The sequence below is a fragment of the Podarcis bocagei genome, assembly GCF_964188305.1.
Source record: "Podarcis bocagei genome assembly, chromosome: 3".
NCBI lineage: Eukaryota > Metazoa > Chordata > Lepidosauria > Squamata > Lacertidae > Podarcis > Podarcis bocagei.
Window position 1 is genome coordinate 18,072,653 of NC_138127.1, and position 15,985 is coordinate 18,088,637.

Here is a 15,985-nt window from a genome sequence, read left to right on the forward strand (position 1 = left end):
TAAGGAAACAAAGGAAGGGAAGGGCTGTTGCTCAGTAGCACAGCACAGGCTTTATATCCCAAAGATCCCAGGCTCAATCTCTGCCATTTCTAGGAAACTCTGGTAAAGATTCCTATCTGAAACACTCTAGAGCCACTGGCACTCAGTGCAGACTGTGCTTCATGGACCAATATAAGGTAGCTTCGTAATTCATTTTGACGTAGGGAATTGCAACTCTCTTGCATGCGGATCATCATGTGTAAATTGCTTCCTAGTGTGTGCAAACAAAAAATTCACATGACTTATTTGAATATGAGATTTGCTGGCATTCTGTGTAGGCATTGAGTGAAGTGTGAAGCATCCTACAGATCAATGAACAACTGTGACTGCTTTTAGTCTCACAGTATTACTCTGAAGCAGCCAGAACTATTCACTGGACCAAGCAGTCTGGGAATGTCATCAGCAAAACTAACTTTTGCTGATAATCATGGGCTGGATCCAGCGGTTCCCTTCCTCTAGTGGAAGAAGCTGGATCCAGTACCAAATCTCCAGGCTTCTTCATACGTTATGTTTTTTAGATTGCTGTACACCTACGTTTATTTTTAACTGTAGACATGAAATGGTAAACGATGAATGTGGCAAGCATGTGTTGGTAAACACGGGGACTGTATTAACCATACACATTTGTTTCAGAGCTGAGATTGGCTGCAGATCTGTCTCAAATCCATTTGGGGGGGCTGCCTAACTTGTGGCACTGTAACTTGTAAAATAAAGATTTTGAGGGGGTGGGGAATGTTTCAAATGTAGTTAGTCGACTCGTACCTTATCTGCTTTGAGATATATGTGTAAGGATTGCTTCCTATAGACCAGGACTCTTGCATCTTGTGTCTACTTTGTTTTTTGTTTTCGTTTTTTGGAAACCTGAGGTTCATCATTGAGAGCTGGGTGCAAAATTGGGGCTCAGCTGAGCAAACATACAGTAAGAATTAAAGGACAGGGTGCTTCTGAACACATGTCCAAGCCAAGATTTGTGATCAGCACCAGAACCAAGTGTACAATCTCTCTCTCTCTCTCTCTCTCTCTCTCTCTCTCTCTCTCTCTCTCTCTCTCACACACACACACACACACACACACACACACACACCATTCCGGGTTGCCCCTTTAAAATTCATTTTTCAACAACATAATTTAGGAGCAGAACAGCTTTGTGGTTGTTCCTAATGTCAAAAACTCTTGCTGATTTACTGGAAATCAATACCCCTCACCACCCCAGTTAAAGGCCATAGGTCGTTTAAATAATTAAAGGCCTGGGAGAAGATAAATGTTTTTGCCTGGTGCCTAAAGATATGCAATGAAGGCACCAGGTGAGACTCCCTGGGGAGAGCATTCCGCAAGTGGGGACCACCACAGGCCTCTTGTGGAGGAGGCACACAAAGAAGGGCCTCCGGTGATGATCACTGGGTCCAGGGTTGGTTCATATGGGAAGAGGTGGTCCTTAAGGTGTTACGGTTCTGAGCTGTTTAAGACTTTCTATGTCAAAAACAGCACTTTGAATTGGGCCCAGAAATTAATTGGCAGCTGTTGAATAGTGGGTAGACATGGCAGACGACACAGCGATTTCTCCAAAGCAGCTCTTTATTTTGTAAGCTGGAACAGAACTGAACAGCAAACAGCTCAGCCGGCCTGCTTTTATAAGCAGCCGGCTGTAAACATTGTAGCAACAACAACCCAGGGTTTCCCGCCTAAAATAACTGACGTGGACCTGAGTGAAGACTATCTACAGTATCCCCCTGCTGGCCCAGGGTGAGAACTTCAGTACATAACAGCAGCCAGTGCCATCGGGCCAGTATAGGCGTCATATGCTCATACCGTCTTTCAACAGTGAGCAACCTGCCCACTGAATTCTGCACCAAACTATCTTCAGATGCAACCCCACGTTTAACGCAGTAATCTAGCCTATAGTAGAGCATAGATGACAATAGGTAGGCTGTCCCTGTCCAGACAGGGGTGCAGCTGGGCCACCAACCAAAGCTGATGGAAGGCACTCTGCACCACGGAGGCCACCGGAGCCGCAAGCAACACAAATGGACCCAGGCATACCCACAAGCTGCACATCCACTCCTTTTAGTGGATTATTCAGCTGCACTTTACCTGGAGTCATTCTTAAATGTATAAAATGCTGCTTATATTGTGCTCAGCCAACCAAGAAGAACCTTATTCTTTTAGAGAACTCTGTATATATGGAATTCCATATGTATATAATAGGTACTAGTTTGCATCCCATGCCAGTGGGTTAGTCATGATTAATAATAATAATAATAATAATAATAATAATAATAATAATAATAATTTTATTTATACCCTGCCCATGTGCTTTCCCCAGCCACTCTGGGTGGTTTACAGCATATATAAAACATAGTAAAACATGTTATACTGTATATGTTGGTGTGAGTGTGTGTGTGTGTGTGTGTGTGTGTGTGTGTGTGTGTGTGTGAGATTTGTAAGCTGTTAGAGAATCCCTCAAGCAGCAATTGTTTTCATGGGTAAAGTGTTTAGCCAGATGGTGCTAAGGAATGTGCTTGGTGTCTTCAAGTCAGGACACAGCAATGCTTATGTCTTCACATCAACTTCTTGGGGAGATGTGAATGTATAACTGTGAGCCCATTTGCAGCCATTGGGTCCCTTTGCAATTCCACATAACACCAAGGTGTCTGCTAATAAAATCCTTCGTGGGTTTGCATTTTAAAAACCTGAAGCTTTTTACATCTTCTGTTTACAACCTACAGTTGTGAATGGCATTTATTATTATTATTATTATTTGTGGGAAACAAATTAGTATTGAATCTAGAACACTGATATCTTTCTTTTATGTAAAGCAAAGTGCCAACAAATTATGTGCATGGATTATTTAATATTAAATAGCAATCACTTAGCAATGCAGCACACAAAATAATCACTGGTAATTAAAGGAGGTGTTACGCTGTTAAAGCACATGGCAGATGTAGTGAATGGAAATAGGATGCATAATTTGAAGAACATCATGGTTGCTGCTCTGTATTAACATTTCTTTTTCTTTTCCCCTCTCCAGTTAACTTCTCCTCTGTCTACCTCTGATCATCCTTCTTATAAGCCACTTGTTGCTCATTTGCTTTTTCCAACTAACCTGACGGTAGAACAGGACCCGTCTTCCGCTGTCCACCAAGCCTCTTCTCTTCAAGAATCCCACAGCCAATGGCAGTCTGCAAATGGGTCCTCTGTACGCCAGACATCTACCTATTTACAGTCTACTGCTTCTTACAGCCTCCCTTCTCCCATATTGCAAAGACCTTCTTTCCCAAGTCACAGCCTTTCAGATGGGGCTCAGTTGCCCAGTGGTCTCCAGGCTAGGAATCTTCCCCAGAAATATGAGCTCACCTCATCCCCTCTATCAAGCAAAGACTCGTGCCCTTCTTCCCCACAGGCTCACAGTTCAGCAGACACGCTTCAGAGCTCATCCCCTCAGGCCGCTTCTCCTCTCCCGCCCAAGAGGTTTGCCCCCTTGTCTGTGGTTCCCATCTATATCACGACACACTTATTATCCCCTAGTCCAAAGCCTCTGTCTTCTCCTCTTCATGGTTCCGCCTCCACCATCTATAGTGTCAACAACCCTGGCAGCCAAATGTCTTCCAGTTGGAACCTTCTGAAATCCGGAACTAAGTCGCCACTACCAACCAGACTCTCTCTTCTGACTGCTATTTTGAAGTCAGGATCCACTCCGAAAAGACCCTTTTCTCCTGCATCTTGCCCTGCTACGTTTTCTCCCAATTCCCTGGGCTCTTCAACGCTGGCAATAGACCAAAAGTTTAAAATGACCCCTCCGACCCCTAAGAAAGCTGCCTCAGAGTATTCAATTAGGTCCGCCTCTCCAAGTCAAGAGGAATTTCGTCTTTCGGTGTTTTCTACCGTGCCCAATCGCATGGCCTCATTTTCAAAATCCAGCCCTACTCTTAGAACCAGGTCCCCGTCTCCTAAAAAGCACCTTGACACCAGGGCGCTTTCCCCTGACAAATTGCGCCCTTTGTCGCCCACCATTTCTTCCTATAGAAAAACAGTTGTGTCTCCTCTGTTACAGTCGAAATCTCCCACTTTCTCCTTACCTCCCCACGCCCCTAGGAAAGGGGCCCACTCTCCTGCCCACAAAGCCCGAGGGCCTGAAAAGTCTAAGAAGGTGCATACCTATTCCCCCACTTTTACCGCTAAGTCCTATCCACTGTCTCCTCCCGGTGTTAGCCAAAGGGACGCCGTTTCCCCCACTGCAGACAAGGGCTCTCTCTCTCCAACCGTAATGCATTCTAGCTGCCGGTCAAATGGATGTTTACCGCAAGCCATTGTTAAGGACCCAGCTACCAATTCGCCAGGTCTTTCACCTCATTGGCAAGCTTCTCATACAGATTCGACTTCACCCACTCCTCCAGGCTATCGTATTAAAGCCCCTTCTCCACACAGAGAGTCCTCCTCTGTTCATTCAAACTTCCGAGCTTGCCCTCCATCTTCAAGACCCAGGACCCCAACGGTACCACAGCACAGATCTCCTGCCACGGTGCACTCACCTTGTTCATTGTTGTCAGGATCCAGGGAGGTGACTTCACCACTGTCTTTCTCTCTGCCTTCTGCCTCTGAGAATAAGAAGCCCCAGGTATTCAATATTTGCTTGCCTGCTTGCTTGCTTGCTTTCAGGGATGGGAGAGTCCATCCAGTTTGGTTGTTTCGGTGTCTCATTTTCCCGGACTTAAATTAAGTTATCCACATTATGCAGCAATTAGCATTTTATATATATATATTTAAAATCCTCATGGAAATCACCAGCATTTTTGCACTAATTTCTTCTAATAATCACATGTAGTTTGACACATTTTTGCAAGCAATTTATCCTAATGCTTCTTTGCATGTTATTTTACTAATACGTCCAGTTTTATGCCTACTTTCCACTAATAGACGCATTTTTGTAAACACTGGTTGGAGAACAGCACTGCAAAATTTGGAGAAGTGTGACACAGCTGTGTTTCGGTTTGCATGTGGCTTGGAAGAAATGGAAATGTGATAGATTTGGCTTTAAATGTGCACTGAGTCGAATTTCTCCTCCATTCCTACTAGCTTCCCTGCTGGTCTTCCCTTTCTTCTCCACTGCAGGAAAATGGTGCCCAAAGAATGAAAAAGAGAGAGAATCAAAGTTCTGAGCGATATGGATTATATCTTTGATAATTGAGATAATCCTCATCCAGCAATGTATTCCAAGCACCTTGAGCCAAAGTATAGAAAAACTTTGCATAGGAGCAGTGAGGGAGCCAAGCTAACTGCTAGTGTCAAATTGTTCAAGGTGGTTGAAACAAAAAGATATTGTGAGGAGCTCCTAAAGGTTCTCTTGAAACTGAGTGGGTGGGCAGGAAACTGGCAAATGCAATTCGGTGGCCTGGTTTGCTCATCACAGTATGGCTTCCCATGACTGTGTGAATATGCCATCTCCCAGAGATGCAGGGTGGAACCTTGTTTGTTCCTCCCTGGGTGTGGGGTGGCAGCTAAGCCAAGGTTTAGCTCAGCTCAGATTGTGGTTAAGGTCTCTCTTCCTTCACCATGATCTATTACCCTAGAGTAAACCTTTATAGCGACTTTCTCCCTCCACCATATGCCTCTGAATACCAGTTGCACCAGTTGCAGACCAGATGAGCTGCTGGCCTGATCCAACAGGGGTCTTCTTAGGTTCTTCTCAATATCTTTGACTAAATGAAAATAATGCAGGCCCTCATTATTTTGCATGCATGGCTTGTACCACTGATGAAGGAATGGTATATGCATCCGAGTACCCATGAATTAGGGAAGCAAATGGCACTGTGGGTTAAACCACAGAGCCTAGAACTTGCCGATCAGAAGGTTGGCGGTTTGAATCCCCGCGATGGGGTGAGCTCCCGTTGTTCAGTCTCAGCTCCTGCCAACCTAGCAGTTCGAAAGCACGTCAAAGTGCAAGTAGATAAATAGGTACTGCTCCAGCGGGAAGGTAAACGGTGTTTCCATGCGCTGCTCTGGTTCGCCAGAAGCGGCTTAATCATGCTGGCCACATGACCCGGAAGCTGTACACCGGCTCCCTCAGCCAATAAAGCAAGATGAGCGCTGCAACCCCAGAGTCGGTCACGACTGGACCTAATGGTCAGGGGTCCCTTTACCTTTACCTTTATCCATGAATTTCTGCATCATATTTGTGGTTTTGTCACCACATGTCATTAACAGTGTGCACCAGATTGCTCAGCAACTACTTTTAAGGCTTTGTTTCAAAATCCCTTCAGTTGAACCAGTGACCATTTACATACACAAAATCTTTTGGCACTGTTGGCACACATTCCAGCTTGTTAAAAAGAGAACTTTCCCCCCTTTCTGCTTTGTTCATGATAGAATGACAGTTCTAATCTGTGCTCATCAGTAAGTGGAAATAACCATGAGCTGCTCTGGATTAATTAATTTTGAAATTGAATTTTTTTGGTGTGATGCACCCTGTTTTCTGAAGCAAGTAGGGCATTGTCTTATGTGATTCTATGCAGTTTGCACAAAATGCTTGAATAGATTTTGCAGACATACAGGACAGAAGTCTTTCTGCCACATTCATGTGTGTGCACACACAGACACACACATGTGGCTACCTGCAAAATAAATATGCTGTATGTGCAGCCCACAATTCTCTCACACATCTTATGTGCATTCCAGAAATCACTTTAGTGCATGGACATCCACAGTGGGGTAGTGGGCAGGCGAGGGCAATTGCCCCATGCATGGTTTAACCATAATTCCCAGATTTTCTATTTTTTAAGATAGGAAGTAAATTTCTACATTTGTAGAACCTGATGTACTGTATGAGGCAAAACAGACAGGTATCATTCATATTTTTTGTGAGAAATTAGCATGTCTTAACACATGGACTTAGGGGACGCGGGTGGCGCTGTGGTCTAAACCACGGAGCCTAGGGCTTGCCGATCAGAAGGTCAGCGGTTCAAATCTCCACAATGCTCATCCTGCTTTATTGGCCGAGGGAGCTGGCGTACAGCTTCCGGGTCATGTGGCCAGCATGACGAAGCCACTTCTGGCGAAACCAGAGCAGTGCATGGAAACACCGTTTACCTTCCCACCGGAGTGGTACCTATTTATCTACTTACACTTTGATGTGCTTTTGAACTGCTAGGTGGGCAGGAGCTGGGACTGAGCAATGGGAGCTCACCCCGTCGCAGGGATTCGAATCGCCAACCTTCCGATCGGCAAGCCCTGCTGTCGCTATTTTTGGGTGGGATTCAGTCACATACTGGCAAATTCAGGTTGACCAAATAATGTTCATTTGGACCCCTTACACAGCAAACCTGCTTTCCTAAGAGATCAGAGTTTTTGCACTAAGGAAAATGATGGGGAGATGCACTGGAAAGTGAAAGTCATATAGATTCCCCACAAACAAATCTGAATGGATGCTCATTAAATAGTTATCTAAGCTCCCTGCAAATCAGTTGTGATGAGTGCTCAATATACAGGTTGTCTGGAAAAGTGTTCCTAGTGTGTTTACCTTTTCCTTGGGAGTGAAATTGATTAGATGAAAAGGTGCTTGCTATCTGGTCCAAGGGACTTCACCATCGTCTAGCAAACAGAGCTAAGGAAGGCAACTGCAAGTCAGAATGGAGAAAGTCCCAAATAGGCCTCTCCACCCTCCACCTCCACTTCAGTGGTTGTCTGTGTCTCAGCTCCATTATATTTGTATTGTTATCAAACTACCAGTGTTGGCTCTCTTTGCAAAGCAAAGAGTTATCGCTATTGCTCTGTGAAAGTGATCACCCGTCTTTATCTGGAGCGGTCTTCACTGACCCTGTCAGCAAACCCTGACAGGGACCCTGTCCTTTCACACATGTGGGCTGCATGGATTGTAGGTATTTGCAGCAAAGCATAAAATGAATATTGTGTGCACCCTAATAGACAAATGAATGCATGCCAATGAATAGTGAAATGAATGTGTGAGCTAGTGTTCTATAAAAGTCAGAACAACATATTCACGCAGCATGTAAACCCCCTTAATGTTGACAATATTTACAGTTGAGATTTTAATGTATAATATGTTTTCTTTTTCCATTCTCACCCCCCTTTTGTTTATGATTTGTAGTCACACAAGATCAAGACAAGCTACAAGGCTTTTGCAGCAATCCCTACAAACACGCTACTTCTCGAACAGAAGGTTAGTTTATTAAAAAAACCTATTCCAGTGATAGTGGTAATTTTATAATTAGGAGTAGCCTGATAAAATCACTTATTTGGGGTACCAAAACATATGACCAATGCTCTGCTGTTTCTGGTAGATGATTGCCAGCTGTTTAGCCCTAAGCGTTGATTGTCACTCTAAACTACTGGCTACATTTGCAGAGCATCCATCCTCAGGGATACTTGCCACCATTTCTGTGTGCTGTCTTGAAGAACTGGAGGTCCGGATTGGTTTCTGTTAGTCTTTCTAAGGAGCTTAACATTACAATAATCCAGGTTCCCCACCATAAGAATCCTGTTTGGAACCCTGGACAGAGGCAAATTTGGGAGAGCGCATCTGGTTCACTTGCACTGGGTGCCACAACAATGACAAACAATGGAATGTGAGAGGAAGTGGAGCACCACATTTTGGGGAAATGTTAAAGCCTGAAGTCTTTCACTGCCCTGGGGAGCCACTGCCATTCAGCATAGCCAGTGTTGTGCTAGATGGGCAGGATGACTAGGTTCAGAGCAAAAGCAGCTTCAAGTGTCCCTATGGGAGAAAGTAAACATCAGTGTGCATGCTCCCTCTAGAGGACAGGTGGGCACAGTGCATCAGAACAGCAGCATGACTAAGAACCAGAAGTCACACTGGTTGTGCACAGGCCCTTGGATCTCTCTCTTGATTGTGGAACCTGGCTGGGAGAAATTAGCTTAAAGTAACAAGGGAATCTTAAAAAGCACAAAAATAATTTAGGAGAAACTCATGTTTTCCTAAATTTACTCCTTAGATTCTACTGCTTCTACAAATGTGTGCATGGAGATTAAGATTATAATACTACAAATGCGGTTTATTATTTTTGTTGTTGTTCCCCTGTGGTACTTTGCAAAATGAGTTGGGGTTAGGGTAACAGCTGATTTGACGGAATTCTTTTCTTTGGGACTTTGTATGCATGTTGCTTAGGGTGCTTGGACAGATGGGTGCAATCTCAACAAAAGAAAGAAACAGGTTAACAAATGAATAAAATTTGCATTGTAGTTCTGCCTTTGTTTTTTATTTTTCCAATGCTGCCTTGATCTCAGAATAATTTGAATTAATCCATAGGCACTCGATGAACCAGCCAAAGCAGAAGAAGTCGCAGAAAACAAATCTTTGGATACACATTCAGAGGTGACTCTATTCTTCTCTCTGAATTCAACCCATCCCTATGAAAATCCCTTTATTTCTGGTCATATCTCCATTTGACTGATCTTGTCCACAGTGAATAAATGTTAGAATTTGCACTTTTAGGTCGCATCCACGCCATTCATTGGAGAGCATTTCAAACACACTCCTACCTCGAAAGAATCTTGAAAATGGTCATGTACCTTTCAGAGATCTACAATTCCCAGTCACCTTAACAAACTATAGTTCCCAGGATCTTGGGGGGGGGGCAATACGTTTTAAATGAGCTGTAGATGTATGATGTGGATGTGATAGTTGTGGTTCCCAAAAGATGCAGGCTATTACAAAATGCTGATAGCTGTGTTTTTGCCCACTTCTAATGAAAACTTTGTAATGGTAAGAGCTGTCTGCCAGTGGAAACGATAGCCATGGGAGATGGCAGACTCTCCTTCACTTGATGGCATTTAAGGAGATGCTAGATGGTCACTTGCCAAGGATGCTATGGTCCAAGGGAAACCAGTGCTCTCCAGATATATATATTTTTCAATTTTTTCAATTGATTTTCACATTTATCACAAGGAAAAAGGAAAAACATTACAAAACACAAAACAAAGAAAAAAAAGACACAAAAAGAATTATTACTTCAAATCCCTAATTTCATTACATTGAAAACTGACTTCCTCAAATCCCCTCTATCTGAATTTCATTCTATCACCTATTTAACAGTTCTCCAAATTCATATTTCTAATGATATTAACTCCTTTCATTTACTTACCTCATCTCCTTTATTGATATTGTAATCCTTAATATTTACTAGCACATATTCTTATTCTACCCCTAAGCCTATTAATTTCTTCCAAGAATTTTCTATTTATCTTATATTACAGTATTTAGCTAAATATTCTTTAAATTTCTTCCAATCCTCTTGTATCTCCTCTTCCTTCTGGTCGCGGATTTTTCCAGTCAGGTCGGCCAGCTCCAAAAAGTCCAACATCTTCATCTGTCATTCTTCTGTTGTTGGTATCTCTTGCGATTTCCAATTTTTGGCTAGTGCTCTCCAGATATTTTGGGCTATAACTCCCATCATTCCTAACCATTAACCAAGCTGGTTGGTAGTTGTAGTCGACAATATCCAGAGGACAGAACATTGGCTCCCTCTGCTGTAGTTGCATTTTGCATTATAGTTCTTGCATTGAGAAGGTAGCTGGTCTACATACCCCCACATGCCCCCCTTAAGCTCTCTGATTCTAGAATTACAAGGGCATTTCAGATATTTGTGTGAAATTTGTTGAAAGACCAAAAAGGGGTTGGGAGATACATGCATGATCTAGGTGGCGTTGGGTAATGATACATCTTTGGGGAGCTTAAAGTGTTGTGTTTTTGTGTTCAAGACAAATAAACAAATAACCCAAACGCTTAGTCGTGTTGAACTTGAGCATTCTTGCCTGGAGAAAAATGGAGGCGAAGAGATGGAATAGATAATAGGATGTAGCAAGAAGAAAGATGGTGAGGGAGCAGAAAATGAATGGAGGCTGAAAAGCCATACGTTGGGCTTTGCAAGCACACTGCAATTGACAACACAATGCGGTTTGCACTTGGTAAAGTCAAGAGAAGGCGACCTATTGTTGTTGATTATAGAAGAGATGCAAGTTGTGGAACAGGACTTGAACAAGACAAAGACAAATTATGCGATATTCATGGCACAAGCTAATCCCAGTAATAAAAGCAGGAGATCATATGAAAAGGGGATGGTGAGCTGCAAATACATCCTTGGGGTGAAGTTGAGAATCATGTTGTAGGTAACCGTCTCTCTTTTAAAATCTTCTAGATGTGCTCCCCTGCTCAGCTCAGGCAACAAACTGAAGAGCTGTGTGCTGCTATTGATCAAGTCTTACAGGACCCCCTGTCTATGGTAACCAGATATTTAAAGCATCTTATTTGTCTCTATGCTTTCTCCCCAACCCCTTTTGGTTTCTGCAACTGAGCACTTGCCATTTTCAACTCATCCTTTCTAGCGCCGTTGTGAATCTTCTCCAGGCTCCCTGCAGAACATATTGGATTCAGATGCAGGCAAAGTAAGTGGGCATGGATACCAGAATGCATTTTGTCTTACCCAGATGTCCACAGCAAAACATTTCTTCCCTGAAAACATGAACAAAGCAAGCTAAGGGTGTTCAAATTCAAGTTAATACGAAATTGTACTTTTCCATCTGACAAATGCACAATAGTCTGGGGTCGTTAATACACCCCATGCTTCATCTTTGACACAAGTTCAGGGGTGGGGGGGACTTGTGACCCTCCAGAGGTGGTTTGACTGCTGCTCCCATCAGCCCCCGACCAGCATAGCCAATTGCCCGGGATAATGATGGGACCCGTAGTCCAACAACAACGGGAGGGTTACAGATTCCTGCTCTGGTGTGAAATACCCTGAAGGTTTTTCACTCTGTGGGTGGAACTACATACACATAAGGCCAGAAGTGACTAACCACCAATTTGGGGGCCTCATCCGCCCCTCCCCCAAATTTTTCAGGGCCCCTAAGATCCTCCGCTGATTTTGGAGATGATAATAATAATAATAATGGGAGGGAGGAGGAGGAGAAGGGAGGCACAGTGCTGTGGTGGACTGATAAGGATGCAATTTTTTTCCTCTACCTTGCATTCAATGCCCTTTTAAAATGTGTTATTGGGTTGTTCTTGTTTTTATTTTGATTATATATTTTGTGTTTCGATATTGGTGTTTTACCCTGTGAACCACCCAATTTGTTCTACCTGTCTACTCTTACCAAATGGGGATAATTATGTGGTCCTGCTAGTTCCTCACAATGGGAGCAATGTGCTAACTAACTCTGATGTTTTTAATTCCCAGAAGGAAAAATAAACATATTCCAGGGTAGGGTTAAATAATGTTCTGGATGGTTGACAGTGAATCACTTGCTACAGTGATTGACCACAATGGTCTCATTCAACATAGTCCTAATATCTTAACAAGACACCCTTTTTCATGTTCAAATTCTGTGTGTATCTTATGCAACAATCTTATATTCACCTGGGAGCAAGCCTCCCTGAATTCAGTCAAACTTACTTCTGAATAGATGTGCGTAAGATTGTGTTGTTACTCGTCTGCATTGCTATTTGGTGATAACAACAGCAGAAAATTGCCTGAAAGTTACAATTTGGCACAAAACTTCTCAGTACAATGCACACGGAACTGGCCAACCTATGTTGCAATTACAATATCGGGCTGATTAATCTTTACCTACAGACATTGATGTCTTCACAGAGACCAGCTGGACGGGAAACAAGATTTGTAAGTAATGTCATAAATGGACTTTAAATTTCTTGCCTGCACTCAGCCTTTGTATCTATTGGCAAGAGCACAGCACAGCCTTGGAACATATAAATGCAGAGTGCATTTTCTCATCACTGACTGGCTACAGCAAGTCGCTACAGATTAGGAAGAACAACTTCCAGACCTGGGAAAGGTGTTTCCAGAGAGATCTGAACTCTGGCATCTGCGCTCTCTCTCTCTCTCTCTCTCTCTCTCTCTCTCTCTCTCTCTCTCTCTCTCTCTCTCTCTCTCTCACACACACACACACACACACATTAAGCACTGATCATAATACCTTTACAAGAATGCCACGTTCAAAATCACATTATTCGCTGTAATCTTAATCATCTTTAGTCTATCAAACTGAATGACAGAAGCCCATCTCTGGGGAACTGAAAATAAGTGGCTTGAAGGCATTAGCATTTAATGAAGCATTAAATGGCATTATCCATCTCTTCACCTAGCAGCAGCTCCTTACAGAACAGGCACCTGGAACAGAAATCTTGAAGCCTACTTGGATTTTTTTCATTAGCTCCAACCAATGAGGAGCTATAACAGGGCACCAACTGTATTTTCTCTTATGATGATGATGATGATGATGATGATGATGATGATGATAGTAATAATAGTTTCCCCAGCCACTCTGGGTGGCTTCCAACATATATCCGGCATTCCAGGATCAAATTAAAAATTGGGACATCTTCTGTAAATCCCAGACTGTCCCTGGAAAATAGGGAAACTTGAAGGGTCCGGAACATAAATATTGTGCCCAATAGCCACTGGTGGCCTTTCTCTAATCCTCTTTTAAAGCCATCACTTCCTCTTGCAGGGACAAATTTTATAGTTTAACTATTTTCCTCTGTGTAAAGTTGCTGATGTCACTTACAATTTCAGGTTTGGGGTGTATTGCAAATCTTGCTCTTCTGTGTGTACTGTATATATTTTGGAATGAACGAACCGCTTACAGACATAGACTCTACTTGGATAAATATGACAATATTTGGAATGAAACGTAATTTTGAAAAGAATTTGTAAGAAAATGCACGAATGATTCCAACTAAGATGTTACTTTCTCACTGCAAAATGTATTCGTTTCTCCTGTCATACCATGGATATTTTGTTATATGGTGGTGGTGAAGCGCAGAGATTTTGATGAAAACATAGGTGGGTTTTTCCTTCTATGCACAATTAACTGAGGGAGGGAGGGAGGGAGGGAGGGAGGGAGGGAACATTTATTATCCAGGGAAAGGTATTTATTTCAAGACAGGTTGATGTTGCAATTTTAGTCTACATGAGAATACATATTCATGGTTCCTCCTACAATTTGTTTTATTTCCTCAGAAGGCTCACTGTAGGAGGTAAAGGAATAAAAATTCCCAGTTTATTTTTTATTTATATTTCTAAATCAGTGCAATAGATAGCTAGAGAGGTGATGGGGTTTTTTTTATCATGTGCTGGCCCATAATGATTTGAAAAGGGAGTAGAAGTGATCATTCACTCTTCTGAAATTGTCAAACATGTTAAACTATGTTTGCGGCATTGTTCCACTGGTAACTGCCTGGGGGCTTTCCAAAAGATCAGTTTATTTAGTGCAACAAATATGCAGTTGATATTCATTTGCCACAAGTGCTAATAATGCAGTGTTGAAACAGGACTCAAATATAACATGCCTACAATTAGGGAGAGGAGAATCTGTCAGTTTTTGTTCCTCTCAGTTTCTCATTTGTCTAGTCTTCAGTCATCATGAATATTCACCAGCATTTGTTTGCAAATCCCTCCTAATATACAAATTTTATACAACTTTCCAAATATACACATTTATGCAAGCAATTTCCCCCAATATAATGCATTGCTGAATATGTAATTATCACTAATATATGGATTTTAATGAACAATTTATCCTAGTGAATATGTTTTTGTGTTCTTTACTTGTCTGCAGAACTGAATTGCAAAAATCAGAGAAGTGCAAAATTTAAAATATACCTGTGTTTTGGTTCACGCATTAATTAAGTTCATTTTTAAATGTGAACTGAAGTGAACTTTCCCCTCCCTCTATCCCTGGATAAGCTGCTGCTATGAGCATTTTGATTTTTGTGCGATTCATTTTGTTGCTTGTAGAAACAGATTTCATTTGGACTACCTTTCTCCTTTTCTTAGTTCTGCAATTATTATGCACTATTGTGATGCTTAGTCTCATTTAAAAAAATAAAAATCTAATACATCATTTGTTTTCGGGTTGTAAAGCCTCATACGTTCATACTTTTCCCAAAGAAAAACAAGACACTCTTAACATGATGGAAAACAATGTATGCTTCTAGTTGAACTGATATCACATGTATTTTATTTCAGGCTAACCTTCGTTCATTGCAATCTGTGGCACCTGAGAAGCAAAAGGTATGTTTCATGTCTAAACTAACACTCCCCACTACAATAAAATAAAATAAAATAGGTTATGGAGCTGGAAATGATTGCATTTAAAACACATCACTGGAGTGAAGGTAGTTTTATTTATTTATCGTTTCATGGCTTTTAAACCTAAATATGTGACCAACAAATTAAATAATAAAAATGCGGTGTCAGAGCAACCCATCGCTCAAGATGAAATTAAGTTACAGGGCTCTAAACAAAACCTACAGGCATGGAATTATTCTACCTAGGGCCAAACTGCATGTTGCATATAGCAGAGCTGTAGCTTCAGTGGGGCTAACTGGGTTTTTTTGACCCGGGTGAAGTCTCCAGAGGGGCACCATTGAGGCTCCCAGCCTTTGTGAGTGTATGATGCAAATGTGCATGGGTGTGTGTGCCAAACTTGGTCTTTGACCTGGGTGAAACAAAAATTAGTTTCACTCCTTCATATAGTGCACTTAAAAAACCCCAACTGCTTAGAAGTGGGTAGATCAACTTATGTTGGCATGTGCAAAACAAAATCTTGGAAGTGCCTCTTTCTAGAAGTAAAAATGAAGTTGTTATGTACTGAAGTTCTCACCCTGGGCCAGCAGGGGGATACTGTAGATAGTTATGCAAATAAGGGATCGAAAGTGACGTTCAGTGATTGGATAGTTTGTATGCAAATGAAGGATCGAAAGTGACGTTCAGTGATTGGATAGTTTTAGGAAATTGTTACAGTTACGTTGTACTGGAGCTCTATATAAGCAGGCTGACTGAACCCTTCAGTTCAGTTCTGTTCTGGCCTATGAATAAACAAGAGCTGTTTGAAGAATCGCTGTGTTGTCTGATATGTTCACCCACAACTTAACAGAAGTGATAATAAATTAAAT

At 42.1% G+C, this 15,985-nt stretch overlaps 1 protein-coding gene across 7 annotated transcripts in view; it reads left to right on the forward strand.

Moving 5' to 3' along the window:
* MLIP (muscular LMNA interacting protein) overlaps positions 1-15,985 on the forward strand; it is a 53,493-nt gene that overhangs the window by 24,275 nt on the left and 13,233 nt on the right. For 5 of the 7 annotated variants that reach the window (XM_081187065.1, XM_081187070.1, XM_081187067.1 and 2 more), the window contains 7 exons: positions 3,068-4,654; positions 8,141-8,212; positions 9,320-9,385; positions 11,208-11,291; positions 11,395-11,454; positions 12,642-12,686; positions 15,057-15,101. In XM_081187065.1, the coding sequence (XP_081043191.1) occupies positions 3,068-4,654; positions 8,141-8,212; positions 9,320-9,385; positions 11,208-11,291; positions 11,395-11,454; positions 12,642-12,686; positions 15,057-15,101 (1,959 nt within the window). The remainder of the gene's footprint in view (positions 1-3,067; positions 4,655-8,140; positions 8,213-9,319; positions 9,386-11,207; positions 11,292-11,394; positions 11,455-12,641; positions 12,687-15,056; positions 15,102-15,985) is intronic. The other 2 variants (XM_081187066.1, XM_081187071.1) reach the window with 2 other exon arrangements.